Consider the following 16,448-nt stretch of genomic DNA (forward strand, 5'->3'; position numbering starts at 1 on the left):
AAATATGGAAAATTTTTTTTAAAACTATAAGCTTTAGGTGGTGGTGGTGGCAAGAAATTTTTAAATTTTTAAATTTTTTTAAAAGCTCAAAAGTTAGCTTTGGTCCAATGAAAGCTGCCGCAAAGTTGCAACAACTAAAGTTGAGGCTTGTCATTGGTATTCAACTTGAATATATTCAACTTTTCAATTTTTTTTCAAATCTTCCTGAGTCAGCCTAAACTTTCCCCGAAGACGGCCGAAATCAATCAAAATTTTCATAAAAATATTAACTAAATAACTAACTAACTAGTTAGATAAATAGTTAGTTAACGTGACTTTACATTTAAAATAACATTTTACTCCATAAAAAAAAAAAAAAAAAACCTTTTAAACTTCCCAATTGACCTCGATTTCATTCATTGAAAATTAATTCAATCAATTCAATTATCAATTCAATAACTTCAAGTTTAACAAAAAAATAAATAAATAAATCAAAACAAAGCACTATAGTCAATCCCTCTTTAACCGCACCCAACAACTCTTGCTGTTCTCTCCCCCCCCAGCACCCCTTTTCCGTGAATCCCGCGCGCACGGCCGGCACCTCAATTCCCGGACTTACTAAACCATTTATTTTAATATTTTTTTTCATTATTTTTATTATATATATAGTTGCACATGCCATCTTAAATCTATTTTAAAATTCCAACCCAGTTATAATTATAATTATAATTATAATTAAATTTAAATTTAACCATGGTTAATAAACATTTATTCATACCGCTCTGTCCCTGAAACTTCCCGCAACATGGCTGCGGCTTTCTCTGCAGTCAAATCCCTTTGAGGCATCCCCAGCATCTCAAACCCAACCAAAAACTTCTTTACAGTCGCAGACCGTAGCAATGGCGGGTAAAAATGTAAATGCAAGTGGTCAGCTCCTTTTTCCTCCTCTTTATGTAGCTGCCCTTCTCCTGTCGGAGCCTGATGAAGCCCCATAGAGTATGGGAAATTGGTCTGGAACAAATTATCATACCGAATGGTCACCTGAGATAACACCTCAGCCAAATCAGCCACTTCCTGCTCAGCCAGCTCAGTTACATTTGTCACACCGGATCGTCGTGCAATCACAAGAACTTCAAACGGCCATACCGCCCAGTAAGGAACAACAGCTGCAAACCCACCATTGGCAAAAACTACCCGTTCTCCTCTCTTTACCTCTTGAGCAACATAATCACCAAGTAATCCTGCCCCTCCTTCACTTTTTCTTCGTCTCCAGTATTCAGCCATCGAAGCTCTTTCAACCGCGGGTTCCTCAGGTACAACACTCGTCATCCATGCTTGTCCATGTGGGTGTGGGTTTGAACACCCCATAGCTGCGCCCTTGTTTTCAAAAGTAAGGCAATACCCAATCTCAGGATCTGCCACCGCTTCTCGATACACATCTTGCCATACTTTAACCACACGCTTCAGTTCTTGTAAGCTCATTTTGGCCAGTGTCTGGTCATGTCGTGGAGAAAAGCAAATCACAACACATTTGCCCGTCATTTGTTCTGATTTAAACAATGAGTTATCATCATCATCATCATTATTATTATTATTATCATTGCTCGTTACCTTTTCGTTACATGCTGCAGCCACTTGATCAATTCCATATTCTCCCTCCAACTCATGTTTGGTTCGTACAGCAGAAAAATCATTGCGAAATACAAAAGTCCCATCGTATTGCGGGTTCTTGTCACCTTGTATGCGTGTATTTCCAGGACACAAATAACACTTGGGATCATATTGAGGGCGGTCATCCTTTTGTGGGGCTTCCTGCTGGCCTTGCCAAGGCCGTTTTGCTCGATGCGGCGAGACAAGAACCCAACTTTTAGTCAATGGGTTATATCGGCGATGGGGCTCTTCATTGATGATTTTGGAGGTCATTGTAGATGTAATAGGAAAAAAAAAAAAAATGAAGATGAAGAAAAAAAAATTTTTTTTTTTTTAAAAGAAATGAAGATTAAAAAAATAAAAAAAAAAAGAAACCGTTTAAGAGTTTATTTATAGTTTTTTTTTTTTTTTTTAATTATTTTCTATAAAAGCAGTCATTAAAACTGGATACTTAATTTCAATCGGCATCATCATCAAAGTTCTCCTTGTGAAGATTTACAGATTTTGATTTGTTGCAATATTTTCAACTATTTCCAAATATCTTTTTTCCACTCTTCCCCCCCCCACTAACCTCATCTTAAACATCTTATCCAGATCATAACTCAGGGTCTTATTTTTTTTTTTGTTCACAACCCCCAACCCTTTAGTACTTGAGTACCAATTTATCATTTCAAACAACATCTTCTTCAAAATTCATCTTCTTCCTTTTCCTCTTTAAATGACCATAAATTTTCATATCAATCTGACATGCCTTTTCTTTTTTTTTTTTTTTTTTGTTGTTGTTGGTTTCGGATGACTTTGATCCATTCGGTAATACTCCCCCATGCATGCTTTGTTCTGACTTCCCACTCCCCTTCTTCTAAAAAGGCCGTTTAAAAGCATGCTTGATATTTGATTGAATGGTATATATATATATATATATATATATATTGTCAAGTTCTTTAATTATATTGATTAAATAAATAATTAAATATTATTATTGGCTTTCCATTCTTTTTTTTTTATATCTTTTTATTATTATTTCTCCCCCACAAATCAACTTATGTCATCCATGCACTCCACACTTAAAATTTTTCAAAAAAAAATAAAAATAAATGTATCATCAAAGTAAACTTTTGATATTGTAAATGTCGTTTTTTTTTTTTTTTTTTTTTTTTCTTTCTTTCTTTCTTTCTTTAAATGATTCGAATAACTGGAAAAAAAAATAAAAAATTCACTGTAGACATTATGATTCAAAACTTCTCTGCCTTCATATGTCTCTAAATCATAAATTATTTTCAAATCCGATTTCATATAAATCCATTATGGGTAACTTCATTAGAGGATATTCTCTTGTAAAACATCAAAAATGCCAAACAAATAAAAAATATCATAAACTCCAAATCATGTGTTTTACACATCTACCAGCTTTAAAATCAATTGCAAAATGACAGTCTCCATTTCTCAAATCTTTCCCAGTCCCTCACATAATGGGTAGTCTATATATATACCCAGTTCTTTGTATCCCCTCAAAAAAAAATTATTTAAAAAAATTATTTGGAGGGTCAACAGACCAAAAAAAAAAAATTAGCCCAGACTACAGCAATTGACCAATCAAAACGTTTAATTCTTTAACTTTTTTAAATTCATTATTTTTTTACGTACAAGTCATCAAAAATCTTCATTTTAAAATCCAAGCAGCTTAGATCTTGCTCTTGAACTGGTCCTCAGTGACACCGGCACCCATGGCAGCAGTGGAAGAAACACCACCAGTAATCATCTTAAGAATGTTGTCAATGTACTCGGCACCGGACCACTTCTGGTGCTTAACAACATCGACACCATTGTCAATCTCAGGCTGCTGGATGAAAGAACCGTAAGCCTTCATGCCAATCTGGCTGTAACCCTTGGCAAAAGTGTCAGAAATGAGAGCGTTGGTGTGGAGACCAGCAAGAGTGATGAATTGCCAGACATAACCAAGCTTGGCGAGACGAGAGATGTAAGTCTCCTGATCAGAGGGGGACATAGCCTTGGTCCAGTTGAAGGAAGGAGAAAGGTTGTAAGCGAGCCACTGGTCAGGATAGGCAGCACGGACACCGTCAGCAAACTCCTTAGCCTGAGCGTAATCAGGGAGCTTAGACTCCATCCAGATGAGGTCAGCGTAGGGAGCGTAGGCGCGAGCACGGTTGACAGCGCACTGAGTGCCACCCTGGTATCTGTAGTAGCCCTCACGGACACGGGGAGCCTCCCAGTTGAAGTAAATATCCTTGCCAAGGAGCTTGCGGGCAAGAGCACGGGCTTCCTTGTTAGGGGTGTTGGTGAGAGGACCAACCTTGGAGGTAAACTCAGCAATGAGAGCAGCCTTGTTGGGGTAAGAGCCGGCATTGATCTCATCAATGACAGCCTGAGAGAAGAGCTTAAGGCCAGCACTGGCAACCCAGTCTTCCTCAATCTTCTGGAGCTCAGCGCCAAAGGCACCACGCTCCTCAGCAGCGGTGGTGAGCTCAATCAAGGGAGGGAGATCAGGGTTGGTGGAGCCAACAATGAAATAGTGGTCTCTGTAGTCAATGGTGGAGGTAATAAGGGTGGCAGCCTCAGAGTCGGTTCTGGCAACAGCAAGGAGGTCAGAGCCGAAAACGTCAGCGGAAGCACGGATGGCAACGAGACGAGAAATGTGCTCCTGGATGGGAACCAAGACCTTACCGGCCATGTGGCCGCACTTCTTGGTACCAGGGGCCTGATCCTCAACGTGGATACCGGCAGCACCACGCTCAATGAACATCTTGGTAAGCTTGAAAACAGCAGTGAGACCACCGTGGCCAGTGTCGGCATCGGCAATGATAGGTCTCAAGTAGTCAGTGTAGGGGAGCTCGGCACGCTGAGCAGGGGTGAGGTTCATGCGCTCCTCGTGTTGCTTTCTGTCGTGGAAAAGCTGAGCATACCAGAGGTGCTCAACCTTGTTGGGGACAGTGTCCATAGGGTAGTCAGCGAGATCGGGAGAGGGCTCGTTGGAGGTAGAAGCGGTAGAAGAAGATTGCCAGCCGGAGACGTAGACAGTGTCGAGGTACTTGGCCATCTGTGTGACCTGGACGGGGTCGAGGGCACCGTAGGTGAAAGAAGCAGTCTTGTTAGCCCAGTGGTCCTCGAGGAGCTTGTAGAGCTTCTTGGCCTGGACGGAAGAACGGAAAGCAGAGGGGATGGTACCTCTCTTCTTAGCAATCTCAGCGGCAGTGTAGATACGCTTGGTGGCCTTCCATCTGGGCTCGGACCACCATTGTTCAATCTCCTTGACTTCCTGCTCGAAAGCCTTCTGTTCAGCTTGAATGTCGATCTTGGTCATTTTTGATATTTTAATGTATGGGGGGGATATAGAATAGAAAAAAAAAATTTGTGGAGAAAAAGGAAAAGAAAAAATTAGAAAAAACTTGGGGGAATTGGCTTTACTTATATACTTTTCTCTTTTTTTTTTTTTTTTTGTTATTTTATTTCTATATCGATGTATATATTTTATGTATTTTTTTGGGCCAAAGGGACAGACCTTATTATTTTTTTTTTGTTTTTATGAGACCGGGATTATGGAGGTTTCGTTGGGCGGCAGCAGGAATTTTTCATAGGCCAGTTAAAAAATCTTCCACGGATATATGGGGAATAGATTGGCTGTTTATTACACTGGTGTTACAGATGTGTTAAAGTATGACTATATGCTAATGTTATTTAGCCACCATAAAAATATTTAGCAAACTGCCTACTGCCTACTGCCAACTGAAGGACACGAGACTTTGTTTCAGGAAAGCCACCTCCCCGCCATTGGCCCGAGGAGCCTTTACCATTGGTCCATATCGCACGACAAAGGAATTTAAAAAAAAATAATTAAAAAAAAAAAAAAAAAAGCCGTCGTCCCTTAAACGAGATGCTGATTTCTGTGATTGAGAAATTAAAACACCTAAGGAGGCCATTGTTATTGTTATTGTTATTGTTGTTGTCGTTGTTGTTGCTGCTATTACAGCAGCAGCAGCTGCAGCAGTTCCAGATATTAAAAAAAGAATGTTGATTGTCATAGGACTTATCTTTTCAATTGAAGATATACTTTTTTTTTTTTTTTTATTCATTGTCATTTCTAAAACCTCGATTCTAAATTCTGGGGATAACCAATGACTCAAGTCTTCTAGCTACTTCTATTGATTCCAATGTTTATGTCCTGTCTTTGAACAAACCGCCCGGACTTTTTTTTTCAAAATATTTATTTCATATTTTTTTTTTTTTGCTTCTACTATCTACTATTACTTCTACTACTACTAACTACTACTATTAGAGCTAGCTCGGCTCTCGGACTAATCACCGGTGTTACCTAATCTTTAAAACTTACGTAATTACCCCATATTTTACGTTATATCATCATTTAGTCATCTTTTTTAGTGCGTCTGCATTACCCTTTTCGGTTGTTTTAAAACCTTTCTGCGCGCCACAACGCCACCAAAAATTAAAGGCTTAGCCTAGGCTCTTGAAAAAAAAAAAAAAAATGCATTAAATTATCCGCGGATTCCTTTTTCCCTCCTACTATCATATTTTCCCACTAGTTAATATTCCCGAAAATCCCGTGTTACCGAGGGGACCCCAGTTTACCAAAAAAATAAAAGTTTATTTCCCCAGACCTTTTTCTTTGCTTAAAATAAATAAATAAAAATAAATAAAAAACCAATTGTTCCACTGTTTTTCCGAGGCTCCCTTCACCCCGCGAAAAAAAAAAAATATATACCACGGCTGCTGCCGATTCTTCCATGGAGCGCCTTTTTTTTTTTAAAGTATCTCGGCTTTATGGCACCATACCAGCAACCGCAGCCGCAGCATACTACATCATCATCATCATCATCATCAACATTATTATCATCACAACCACCACCATCAGAAATCTAAACCACCACCTTATTTATTTACCCCAGAATCTCCCCAAACTGTCAAAATTAACCACGGGTCCCTGTTGCCGCTCATTGTTTTTCAGAAATACCCTTGTTCAAATTACTAATTTGCAAAAAATTTCATTTATCCATCATGATGGATGAAGGATGAAGGATGAAGGATGAAGGATGAAGGATGAAGGATGAAGGATGAAGGATGAAGGATAAATGAAATTTAAATAATCCATCTTTATTTCTTTCTTTCTATCTATATTTACAATTCTTCATTCTTACGACCAGCCATCGGATTACCAAACACACTATGACGAGACTGTAACAATATCTCTTTGAATTGCTCCTCTATATCATCATCATCATTAATGGCTTGACGGTCTCTGTACTCGTCAGCCTCCTTGGCAAGCCATTGCAAAAAGTCATCTCGTACAGGAAGCATCTCTGCAACATCTCTCTTGACAATTCTTCCTTCTCCAGCCCCTCCACTACCAGTTTCACTTCGATCTACCATATACTCTTGAATCTGAGTAAGCGCTTCAAATACCCGCAATTTGTCCTCTCCATTCAAGCTCTTCTTCACAAGTGCTCCCTGAAACGTGTCTGACCATTCAGAAAACTCCTTGTCAGGCCAGGCCAACTTGAGAGCCCGATCAAACACAAACGTGCTAATCTTGCGCTTTAGCTCACCAGTGCCCTCATCAAACGCCCGGCGAAACACTTCACCACCACGGCCTTCAAGGTACTCCGCATCATGCTTCCCCATCAAATCAGACCCTTCCCCAGTGCCTACAACGCTTCCTAGAGCATAAATCAATCGACCACTCAACTTGTCATTGTCAGATGAATCAATCGTCTCCAACAGCGACTTCACAATTCCCTGATCAGCAACCTTGGCCAATGCTCCTGGGTTATTCCGCATTGACGCACCCAAAGCCCTTGCTGCAATTTCCCGAATATGCGGTGGAATCTGCTTCTTTTGAATAATCTCAAGCAGCTCCTTAGTATTTCTGCTTACAATTCTTTCGCCAAACTCTAGCTCATGTCCCAAATCAGCAAGAACTTCCAGCGACTGAGAAAGTATCCGAGGCTCAATCTTTTGGTATTTCTTAATGTTCTCAATCGACTCGTAAAGCTGCCCAGCTTGGCCACTTGAACTCGATAGTCGAATCTTATCACGTAGCTCTTTATCGGCTTCACTGTCTTCCTCTTCCACCTCGGGAATCTCTGCCAACAAATCAACCTCCGATTGCTGTGTGAGATCCTCGTACTCCACATTATTGAGCTCCTTCACAACAGCTTCAGTATCGGGCAACTTGACTTCCACAGCGTTGACTTCGCTTCCGTCACCGGAATCAAGAAGTTTAGCTTCTCGTAGCCCTGTTTCAACATTCATTCTTACATGAAGACCTGCTTGACGTTAATATATACATGTATTCCCTTTTTTTTTCATTTACTCACCTGCAGGGATTTCTTGACCAGGCAAAATCTCTTGCCACTTGGAAGATGGCTCAAAAACTTTTGGGTAACATGTTTCTTTTCCTTCTTTTAATGAACAAACTGAGTCACCACGAACACGAATTTCAACTGAATCCACAGGTAAAGATGCAATCACAACGGATAAAGTAGAAAGTAATAAAAGCTGTGGCTTCATTATTATTCTTATTAGTGCACTAGTAAACCAAAAAAATAAAAAAAGAGAGAAAAATATCAAGTAAATTTCTGAAAAAAAAAAAAAATAAATTAAAAAAATTAAAAAAATTAAAAAAAAATCTAAAAGGCTACGGGTCCAAAATATGGATTTTAGAAGATTACCCATACATGTAACAGTTATATTACATCAAAATCACGTGTCAATAAATTTAATAATACCAACAAAATGCATTTTTAAATTTACAAAAAATCTCTTCTCGATCCTTCTTTCAAATAAAAAAAAAAAATAATGAACTCGAACCGGTTTTCCCATGTCAAAGGATTCATCTCAGCTCAGACACGCGAGATATCGTCTCCATTAACAACTAACTCTAATGCTGACAATATCTCCCTTTTTGAAAAACACAAGAAACGCGCCATCAAGAAACTTAATGCGCGGCGCAAAGCTCTTTTTAGTAACATCTTTATGAACCAAGCAATCAACCACATCTCTTTCCAGTTCCTTGACATTGAAAACAAGTCACTCAAATTCATTAACAGATCAGCCCTTGCCCAGATAGAATGCTTATCCAATTTCACTCCTGAAACTCTCAAGAAATATTACACCTTTCGCTACAGCGCCATACCCCATCACAAGCTCCTCAAAATAACAACCATTGTTTTGGAAAGCGGCCAACTCAAGGACGTTCAACTCAGTGAAAAACTAAACGCGTTGCTTTCAACATATCAACGCCAGTTTGCACGAAATAAAACCCAACGTAAAATTACAAGACATCTTAAAAATAGTCTTACAAATAATCCGGCAATGCGTCTCAGCGGTGCACTCTTGCTTCCCAACACTGAGCTAATGCAGGTCATTGGTCAGGTACGATCTCAAGCCGCAATCACTGCCGCAAAAGTAGCAAGAGTCCAGGAAATTTCCAAAGTTTCCAGTACTGGAATTAGTAGCAATGAAAGCAGAAAAGAAGAAAACAATCAAAACAAGAACTCTTGATATTATATATATATTTCATTATGACGACTCTTCTAAATATCTCGGGTTATTTTGAATTTTGGTCCGGAACTTGTTCCACCACTCTTCAAAAGCTTTCATGGGTACCCGCCCGTCAGGCGTAATAAACCCGCCCATAAAGTTGTATGCGTTCTCGTATATTTTGGTTGCGACTTGCCCAACGACCATTGGATTTGACGACGCATTGGACTCTGCAATTGATGGAATGGGAACATTTGACGGTAGCGCAGTTTGTTGCTTCTGCGCGGCCATGGCTTGCTCGACAGAACTCATGGGTTCCAGCGAAATACCAATGTTGATGACGTAATTGGGATCCGCAACGCCATCGCCCACATCCATCATATCGTCCAGGTCATACACCCCGCTCGATGGCTTGAGCACATTGTTGTTGATTTTAAAAATTGCTGATGGCTTATCGTTGGAAATCCTATTATTATCAGTTAGTAGGAGGCCTTTTACAAGTCAAGAAACTTTAAAATAAATTCACACTTACGCTCCTAATAGTTGGAAATCTTTCCCTGGCAGCTGGAAATATACTGACGCTGCAACGTTTGGGTCTAGATTCATGTTTGGTAGTAAAAAGACCACAATGTGATGTATTTTTGCCGAATTTTCAATTGAAAGAACGAACTTGGTCGCTTCAATTTGATTAACTGCCTGCACTTGATATATTAGTTAGTATTATACCAGGTATTTTTTTTATAGCAAACAAAACATACTTTGTCGTCCTGCCGCTATTATTCCAAACATTTTTTATGATTATGATTATGATTATATTAAAATGTAAAATTACTTATGATAAACTGAAGAGATTAAGGTAAATATTGCGAAAAAAAAGATAAGATTTGGATAAAAACAAAACAAAACAAAAATATTTGGAGAAACAGGCCGTTTTTATTGCCTTTGCGGTCCAACACACATGGGTTTGCTTGGAACAATACGGAAGTTTTTCGAAGGTTCCACCAAAATATGGAGTAAATATTCTTAAAAACATAAGAAATTATGTAATCACAACCAAAACCAATCCAACAATGATCCAAGATAAATGGTGTCAGATTGGGGTGGGAGGGAAGGAGAAAGAAGAAAAAATAAATAAATAAATAAATAAATAAATGCATTTAAGGGCATAAGCTTTTTCAAAACAAACTGTTTCTATCAAAAAACTCTTTGGAATCATAAAAAATGTTCAAATTGAATGGTTTGTTGTTGCATTTTCAATAGTCGCTCTTGTTGCAAACTATAGTTAGGGCAAATATCATTGGTCATGTGATCAAATCAACATCCTTACTGCTAAATGCTTTTTTTTTTTTTTTTTTTTTTTCAAGCCTTCAAAAAATTTTCAACTTTTTGTTTTCTTCTTCCTTTTTTTTTTTTTTTTTTTTTTTTCTTTCCTTTTTCAACCAAAGGCAGGCTAAGAAAAATAACACCTAGAGATGAACCCTTCCAGTAGGAATTCATTTTTCTTACTGAGGTTTAGTCTATTTTTCCTACTAGGATTATTCGATACACCTGCCGTAGAAAAATTACCGGGACAATACATATTGTTTAATCTACTGGCTCTGACTTTTTTTTTTAAACCAGCGTCCTGATGTATTTTAAAAAAGAAGATCCCCGGTACATTGCATAAATTATTTTATTCTGTAATAATCCAACTGCTCGAGTAGCCGCCATGTATCATGGGCTGGCTTAAGCTCCTGTCAAACTCACATACTTTAAAGAGTGACTTTGTGTCCGCCTCTTTATACTGACTTCCGCAGTTGCCATGCTCGCCCCAACCCCACGAGTAAATAGTCCATGATTCAGAGCTTAACTCTACTGCAAGATAATGCTCTGTACCAGCCGCAATTACCAAAAACTCATGGTTGTCACCAGAATGTTTGTATAGCTGTCCATGCGAGTTGTTGCCAAAGGACTGTATACTTTGTTTCCCCTGAGAATCTCTCATCAGCAGATGTATGCTGGTCCAAGCAACTGCCATTACCTCTAGTTGAAACGCTGTGGAATCAACTAAATTGTAGAAGTGTTCATCCAAATGCCGTGGGCTTCCCAGCACTTTTAGTGTATTGTTCTTATTCAAAAGAACACTAAAATCTTTACCGCATCCTATGTCTTTAATTCCAGTCGCAATCTTACGAGGAAGTGATACTATAGCATCCCTATAACCAACCTGGCCCTTTCGATTGGCACCCCAGCCCCAGACGTCACCATTTTCACAAAGAAGCAAAATGTGTCGTAACCCGGCTGCAGTCTTAATCACCTGCGAGGATACCTGTACGTTACCAACCCGAGAAAAACATTCATTGCTTTTACGAGAGTTGAATTCGGGACTCCCCAGTTCGCCATGTAGACCTAAACCACTTGTATAGATAAATCCACGCGCATCCACTAACGCCGAGGCCTCCCAGGTGGTTGCAGCGGCCACCCATTTTACTATCTCATTACCGTCAGGGTTGTTTGACAATGGTACAAAAGAGGTATATTGAATTCCATCAAGACCAAGCTGATGCGAGCCATTATCACCGGAACCGTAAGCCATGCCTCGATTGATATCAACAAGAATAGTATGGTTCCCACCACAGGATATTTTAATAGAAGATGAGAGTCTATCGTTAGACATAAATGGTAGCAAAACAGGCTGGGGTGTATCTGTATCTTCAACATGGCCAAGGCCTAACTGCCCAGATCCATTTGAACCAAAAGCATGCACAGTTGTCTTATCAAGAATGGGGCTGTAAGTAAATCATTTGCGCCACGGTCAATTGCAACCAGCTTACCATTTCCTTAGATTCTTTAAACAAAAAATGTAAATATACAAGGAAACTGTGAAAATACCATATATCTTAGATATCAAGCTAAACTTGTACTTGTGCTTGTGCTTGTGCTAGGGCTAGGGGATAAAAGATTGTAACAACTTTGTGACAGGAAAAAGTAACAACCCAAATTAAAACCCCTCGACTGCTTTATTTAACAAAAAAAAAAAAGGTCGTCGTTATTGGAGCTCTGCTGATTGGTTCTCCAACGCAATACATTGGTTTTACGATTTTTCTCTGTAGCCAACACTTCCCCTTCCACCTCCCATTTCCCACACGATAGGACTCTCTCGACAAACAAACATCCTCACACACATATACATTTCATCCAATCTTCCAGTATGATTCGAAAAATTGCTTCCCGAAGACTTGCTGCCTCGTCGGCCCTCACACACCGTGCTACCGCTCTGCCAAAATCCTCGCCGGCTGCAGCTAAGCGCTTTGGCCACGGCCACCATGACCCGGAATACCCTCCAGAGTCGCTTTTCAACAAGACTTCTATCTTTCTCGTCGCTTTTACTACTTTCACCACTGCTCTTCTTTTGAACGACAAATTCAACTCCAAGACTGGAAAGTCTATTATTGGCGACTGGCTTGTTCCTTCTACCAAGGTCGAAGAAACCGAGAAGAACTGGGAGCAGGGCGTTGCCGAACTCGAGAAATTCCGAAAGGACAAGCTTTTTGAGAGATCAATCACAGAAAAGCCACAGTACACCGTTCCTTCTAACATTAAGTATGCTAAAAAAAACATTTCCATATTAAAAATGGACCAAAGTTTTTATTTTTTTTTTTACTAACTCATTTATAGTGCTGTTGCTGAGGTTGGCCCTAGATCTATTCCCACTGGCCGGGTCGTTCTTTTTGATGATGTTTCCGAGCGTACTCAACGATAAACATACCATAATCAATATCCCATCATCACTCCTTTGCTACATTTATAACAATATTTGCACTAATTTTATTCATGGCTAGAAAAAAATCTATATATTAAATCATTCGGAATAAAAAAAAAATTGAAAAAAAAACTGTATATTCGAATTCTAACTATAAATGTACAAATTATTTTTCGACATTTTTATTTTCGACATCTTGAAATAACTGATCTGCAATGAACAATGCATTTTTCTCACTAGTTTTCTCACTTTCCGTCTCAGTTTCTCCGCTAATGCTACGATCAAGAGCAAGTTTTGTATTGGCAAGTTCCAAAATATTTTCCTCAATTGTGTTTCGTGTTATTAACCGGATCACTTGTACATTTCGAGTTTGACCAACACGGTGCGCTCGATCTTCTGCTTGCTTGTCGTCATGGGGATTGAAGCTCAGGTCGTAAATGATAACAACGTTGGCACAAGTCAAATTGATACCAAAACCACCAGCCTTTGTAGAAAGCAAAAAGACGGTAATATCCTTTTCTTCGTAGAATTTGTCAATCATATCCTGGCGCATGTCGACAGGCGTTTGACCGTCCATGCGCAAAAAGGTAATGCCCATGTTGTTGAGAACGCGTTCCAAAATGTCAAGCATTTGCGTAAACTGTGAAAAGATAAGCACTCGATCCCCCCGAGACTTCATTTCCGGTAAAAGCTCTTTGAGCTTTTCAATCTTACCGCTATTGAGCCATTCATCTTGAGACAATCGGTGATGAGAAATAGAAGGAAAATCTTCAGAAAGTTTATTGAGCTCAGCATCAGTCATAACCCCCATATCTTCAAAAATAAATTGCTGGTTTGCATCGAGGTATCGAGGCTCCTTCAAAATTTCCTGAGACATTTTGTGAATAACCGAATTGTTGTAAATTTCACGGAAAAGCAAGTGATGCAAAGATGCTTTGCGGAGCCGCATCAACACATTACCAACAACTTTGGCGTTTTTCTCGCCAGCCATGCGAGCTCGAATAGCAGCTCTGCTGATTTCAAGCTCGCGATCGTAAATAACTTTTTGTTGATCAGTAAGATCGCAATATTCAATCGAATGTGTCTTTGGAGGCAGATTCTGAAGTACCTGCTCTTTTTTCCGTCGCAAAACAAAGGGCGTCATCATAGTTTTTGCACGAGCAATTCGTTGTTCCGACAATAAAGGATCCTTGCCATTTTCAGGCACAGGGGTATTGTTGGCACTTGTTTCTATTCCACTAGGGTCTGGTGACGCAGCGGCTGACGACATGGAAGGAGAAGAGTCCCTGGTTGACTGAGTAGTAGATCGAGCCTTATGCTTAAAAATGACAGACAAGTCGTCTTTTCGAGAAACAAAAATGTCTGGTAAAATGAATGCTAATAAGGAAATTAATTCCTTAAGATTATTTTGAAGAGGCGTACCAGTCAAGAGAAGTCTAAAACGAGCATTTAACCTCATGAGTTTATTGTATCTCTCTGACAAGCTGTTCTTCAGCATATGACCCTCGTCATACACACATACATTGAACTTTTGATGCTTTAGAAATGAAAAGTCTGCAGGTGATCCACAGGCTAGATTATATGTAGTAATCATAACGTCAAAATTAGAGGCATCGGGACCGCTAAGAGCATCTCGAATGTCTGCACGCTCACCCTGACTCCCATAATAAGGCTCAACAACTAAGGATGGACAAAACTTTTGAAACTCACGAAGCCAGTTTTCAAGGGTGGAGGAAGGAACAACAACCAAATGTGGGCCGTTCTTGCCAATTTCTTTTAAGTGTGCCAAAAATGAAATAACTTGACATGTTTTGCCCAAACCCATTTCGTCAGCTAAAATACACGAGAGTTTTTTCCTGTAAAGAAGAGAAAGCCAGTTGATACCAACTTGCTGATAATCTTTAAGGGTAACATCTGGTCCCAAAAGTGTAGGAGGATCACTGAAAAATCCTCCATTGCCCTCAGATTTTGAAGATTTTGAAGATTTTGAAGATTTTGAAACTTGGGTATTAATAACATTTCTGCGTCGAAAGCGAGACCTAGAAGTGATTTCATCGTCTTCATTTTCTTGGTCAGTCATTTCAACATCTGGATCAGTAGGTCTGGACGAGATTTCGCCCTTTTCACCAAAAATACTGATACCCCACTTAGCGACATCTCGAGAAACTTGTTTACCAAGTTCTTCGCATTTCTGTATAAGCGAATCAACAGCGTCATAACCCTTTAACGTTGAAGAGCAGGCGTCCACAATTTTTTCGCCAGTTGTTTTCGACCTTGAAGACTTTTTCTGAAAAGGATCTGTGACTAATCTTGCATCATCTAAAGTATTAAAGGGTCGGGCATCCACAAGGGCTTTTACTACAGGCAGCTCTGCTGCTGAAATATCCGCAATGTCTTCGAGTGATGCAGTGTTTAAAAATTGAAGAATACGAGTATCGAAATCAACTTCTTCCTCTTCAAGTTTATATTCAACAATACCATCGGAATCGTCTTCCGATAGCTCAATTGGCGACGATGACTCTGATTTCTTTAAAAGTCTTCGTTTAGATGCAGGATTGGTGTGTGATTTCTTTTTCCGAGACCCCGTATAAACAATATCATCTTCGTCATCTACCTCACTACTATCCTCGTCCTTGTCGGATAAAACGACAGGTGAATTAGGTCTCTTTAAAAGCCGCCGTTTTCTTTTCTGAGGGGGTACTATTTCTTCAAGACTATCGTTGCGTTTAGCAGGTTTGGAATTATTTGATGCACTAAACTTTTCTCGGATAGATTTATGAGGTTTCGAAACTTCTCTTTTTGATGTCAAGGTACTAGAAAATGGTGATTCCCTTTTCGAAATGTTACTAGTGAAACTTTGATTGACAGCAGCTATTGAAGCTGGGCGGATGCTTGACAGCTCATCTTGATCTTCTAGCCAATCTGCAGCCCGCTCAAATGTTTGCTTCTGACGAACAGCATAGTGCAACATTTTGGTAGGAACGCTTGTGAAGACAATCTCAAGTTTGCTCACAACATGCAGCTCATCTCGTGTCAATGGCTTAGCGTCCAAAGAGGGTATACTGGACACAGGGGTAGTTAAAGTGCGCTTTGAACTTGCACTATCATGGGTGTTATTATAGCGATCGAAAACAGATTTTGTAGTTACCGAAGGCTTAAAGGAGGAGAAGTTAAGAGAAGAGGAATGTGAGTTGTTGTAGGAGAAACTATTGAGCAGGTTAGGCTTTTTATTGACGGGTTTCCCAAATAAAGTACCTGACTTTAAAGATCCCAGTCTTGCTCCGGAAGACACGTTGCTGTTGGAAGCGTCATTTTTGGATGACGATGATCTGGACATGGAGAAAATTTGTTTTTACAACCAAAGATAGTAGAGGCAAAAACGAATATGGCTTGTAAATAAACAAAATGTAGAATAATAACAAAAAAAAAAGAATTAAGATAAAAATTTTGAAACCCCAAAAGGAATCTTTAGGGAAGAAAAAGAAGAAGTCAAGTTTTTTTTACTTAACAAAAAATTTTTTTTATAAATGTTGTCATTTAAATCATGAAGCTAAAATGTAAACAA

General features: G+C 39.3%; 8 protein-coding genes across 8 annotated transcripts; 2 read left to right on the top strand and 6 right to left on the bottom strand.

The window, feature by feature from the left end:
* Positions 1 to 747: 747 nt before the first annotated feature.
* On the bottom strand, positions 748 to 1,902 carry SAPINGB_P005600 (uncharacterized protein; the record flags this gene model as incomplete). Its single annotated transcript, XM_032000314.1, has 1 exon — positions 748 to 1,902. One exon carries the CDS (start codon positions 1,900 to 1,902, stop codon positions 748 to 750), a length of 1,155 nt encoding a protein of 384 aa, XP_031856205.1.
* Positions 1,903 to 3,310: 1,408 nt separating this feature from the next.
* On the bottom strand, positions 3,311 to 4,948 carry SAPINGB_P005601 (uncharacterized protein; the record flags this gene model as incomplete). Its single annotated transcript, XM_032000315.1, has 1 exon — positions 3,311 to 4,948. The coding sequence occupies one exon, from the start codon at positions 4,946 to 4,948 to the stop codon at positions 3,311 to 3,313; it is 1,638 nt and encodes a 545-aa protein (XP_031856206.1).
* Positions 4,949 to 6,777: 1,829 nt separating this feature from the next.
* Positions 6,778 to 8,169, bottom strand: SAPINGB_P005602 (uncharacterized protein; the record flags this gene model as incomplete). Its single annotated transcript, XM_032000316.1, has 2 exons — positions 6,778 to 7,895; positions 7,977 to 8,169. The coding sequence occupies 2 exons, from the start codon at positions 8,167 to 8,169 to the stop codon at positions 6,778 to 6,780; spliced, it is 1,311 nt and encodes a 436-aa protein (XP_031856207.1).
* A 288-nt stretch (positions 8,170 to 8,457) lies between these two features.
* Positions 8,458 to 9,162, top strand: SAPINGB_P005603 (uncharacterized protein; the record flags this gene model as incomplete). Its single annotated transcript, XM_032000317.1, has 1 exon — positions 8,458 to 9,162. One exon carries the CDS (start codon positions 8,458 to 8,460, stop codon positions 9,160 to 9,162), a length of 705 nt encoding a protein of 234 aa, XP_031856208.1.
* An 18-nt stretch (positions 9,163 to 9,180) lies between these two features.
* SAPINGB_P005604 (uncharacterized protein) lies at positions 9,181 to 9,930 on the bottom strand (the record flags this gene model as incomplete). The annotated part of the gene is made up of 3 exons (XM_032000318.1): positions 9,181 to 9,607; positions 9,674 to 9,842; positions 9,900 to 9,930. 3 exons carry the CDS (start codon positions 9,928 to 9,930, stop codon positions 9,181 to 9,183), a joined length of 627 nt encoding a protein of 208 aa, XP_031856209.1.
* An 883-nt stretch (positions 9,931 to 10,813) lies between these two features.
* Positions 10,814 to 11,797, bottom strand: SAPINGB_P005605 (uncharacterized protein; the record flags this gene model as incomplete). The annotated part of the gene is made up of 1 exon (XM_032000319.1): positions 10,814 to 11,797. One exon carries the CDS (start codon positions 11,795 to 11,797, stop codon positions 10,814 to 10,816), a length of 984 nt encoding a protein of 327 aa, XP_031856210.1.
* Positions 11,798 to 12,331: 534 nt separating this feature from the next.
* SAPINGB_P005606 (uncharacterized protein) lies at positions 12,332 to 12,883 on the top strand (the record flags this gene model as incomplete). The annotated part of the gene is made up of 2 exons (XM_032000320.1): positions 12,332 to 12,723; positions 12,799 to 12,883. 2 exons carry the CDS (start codon positions 12,332 to 12,334, stop codon positions 12,881 to 12,883), a joined length of 477 nt encoding a protein of 158 aa, XP_031856211.1.
* Positions 12,884 to 13,049: 166 nt separating this feature from the next.
* SAPINGB_P005607 (uncharacterized protein) lies at positions 13,050 to 16,220 on the bottom strand (the record flags this gene model as incomplete). The annotated part of the gene is made up of 1 exon (XM_032000321.1): positions 13,050 to 16,220. The coding sequence occupies one exon, from the start codon at positions 16,218 to 16,220 to the stop codon at positions 13,050 to 13,052; it is 3,171 nt and encodes a 1,056-aa protein (XP_031856212.1).
* Between the last annotated feature and the right edge of the window lie 228 nt (positions 16,221 to 16,448).

This window comes from Magnusiomyces paraingens, assembly GCF_902498895.1.
Source record: "Magnusiomyces paraingens strain CBS 517.90 genome assembly, contig: contig4, whole genome shotgun sequence".
NCBI lineage: Eukaryota > Fungi > Ascomycota > Dipodascomycetes > Dipodascales > Dipodascaceae > Magnusiomyces > Magnusiomyces paraingens.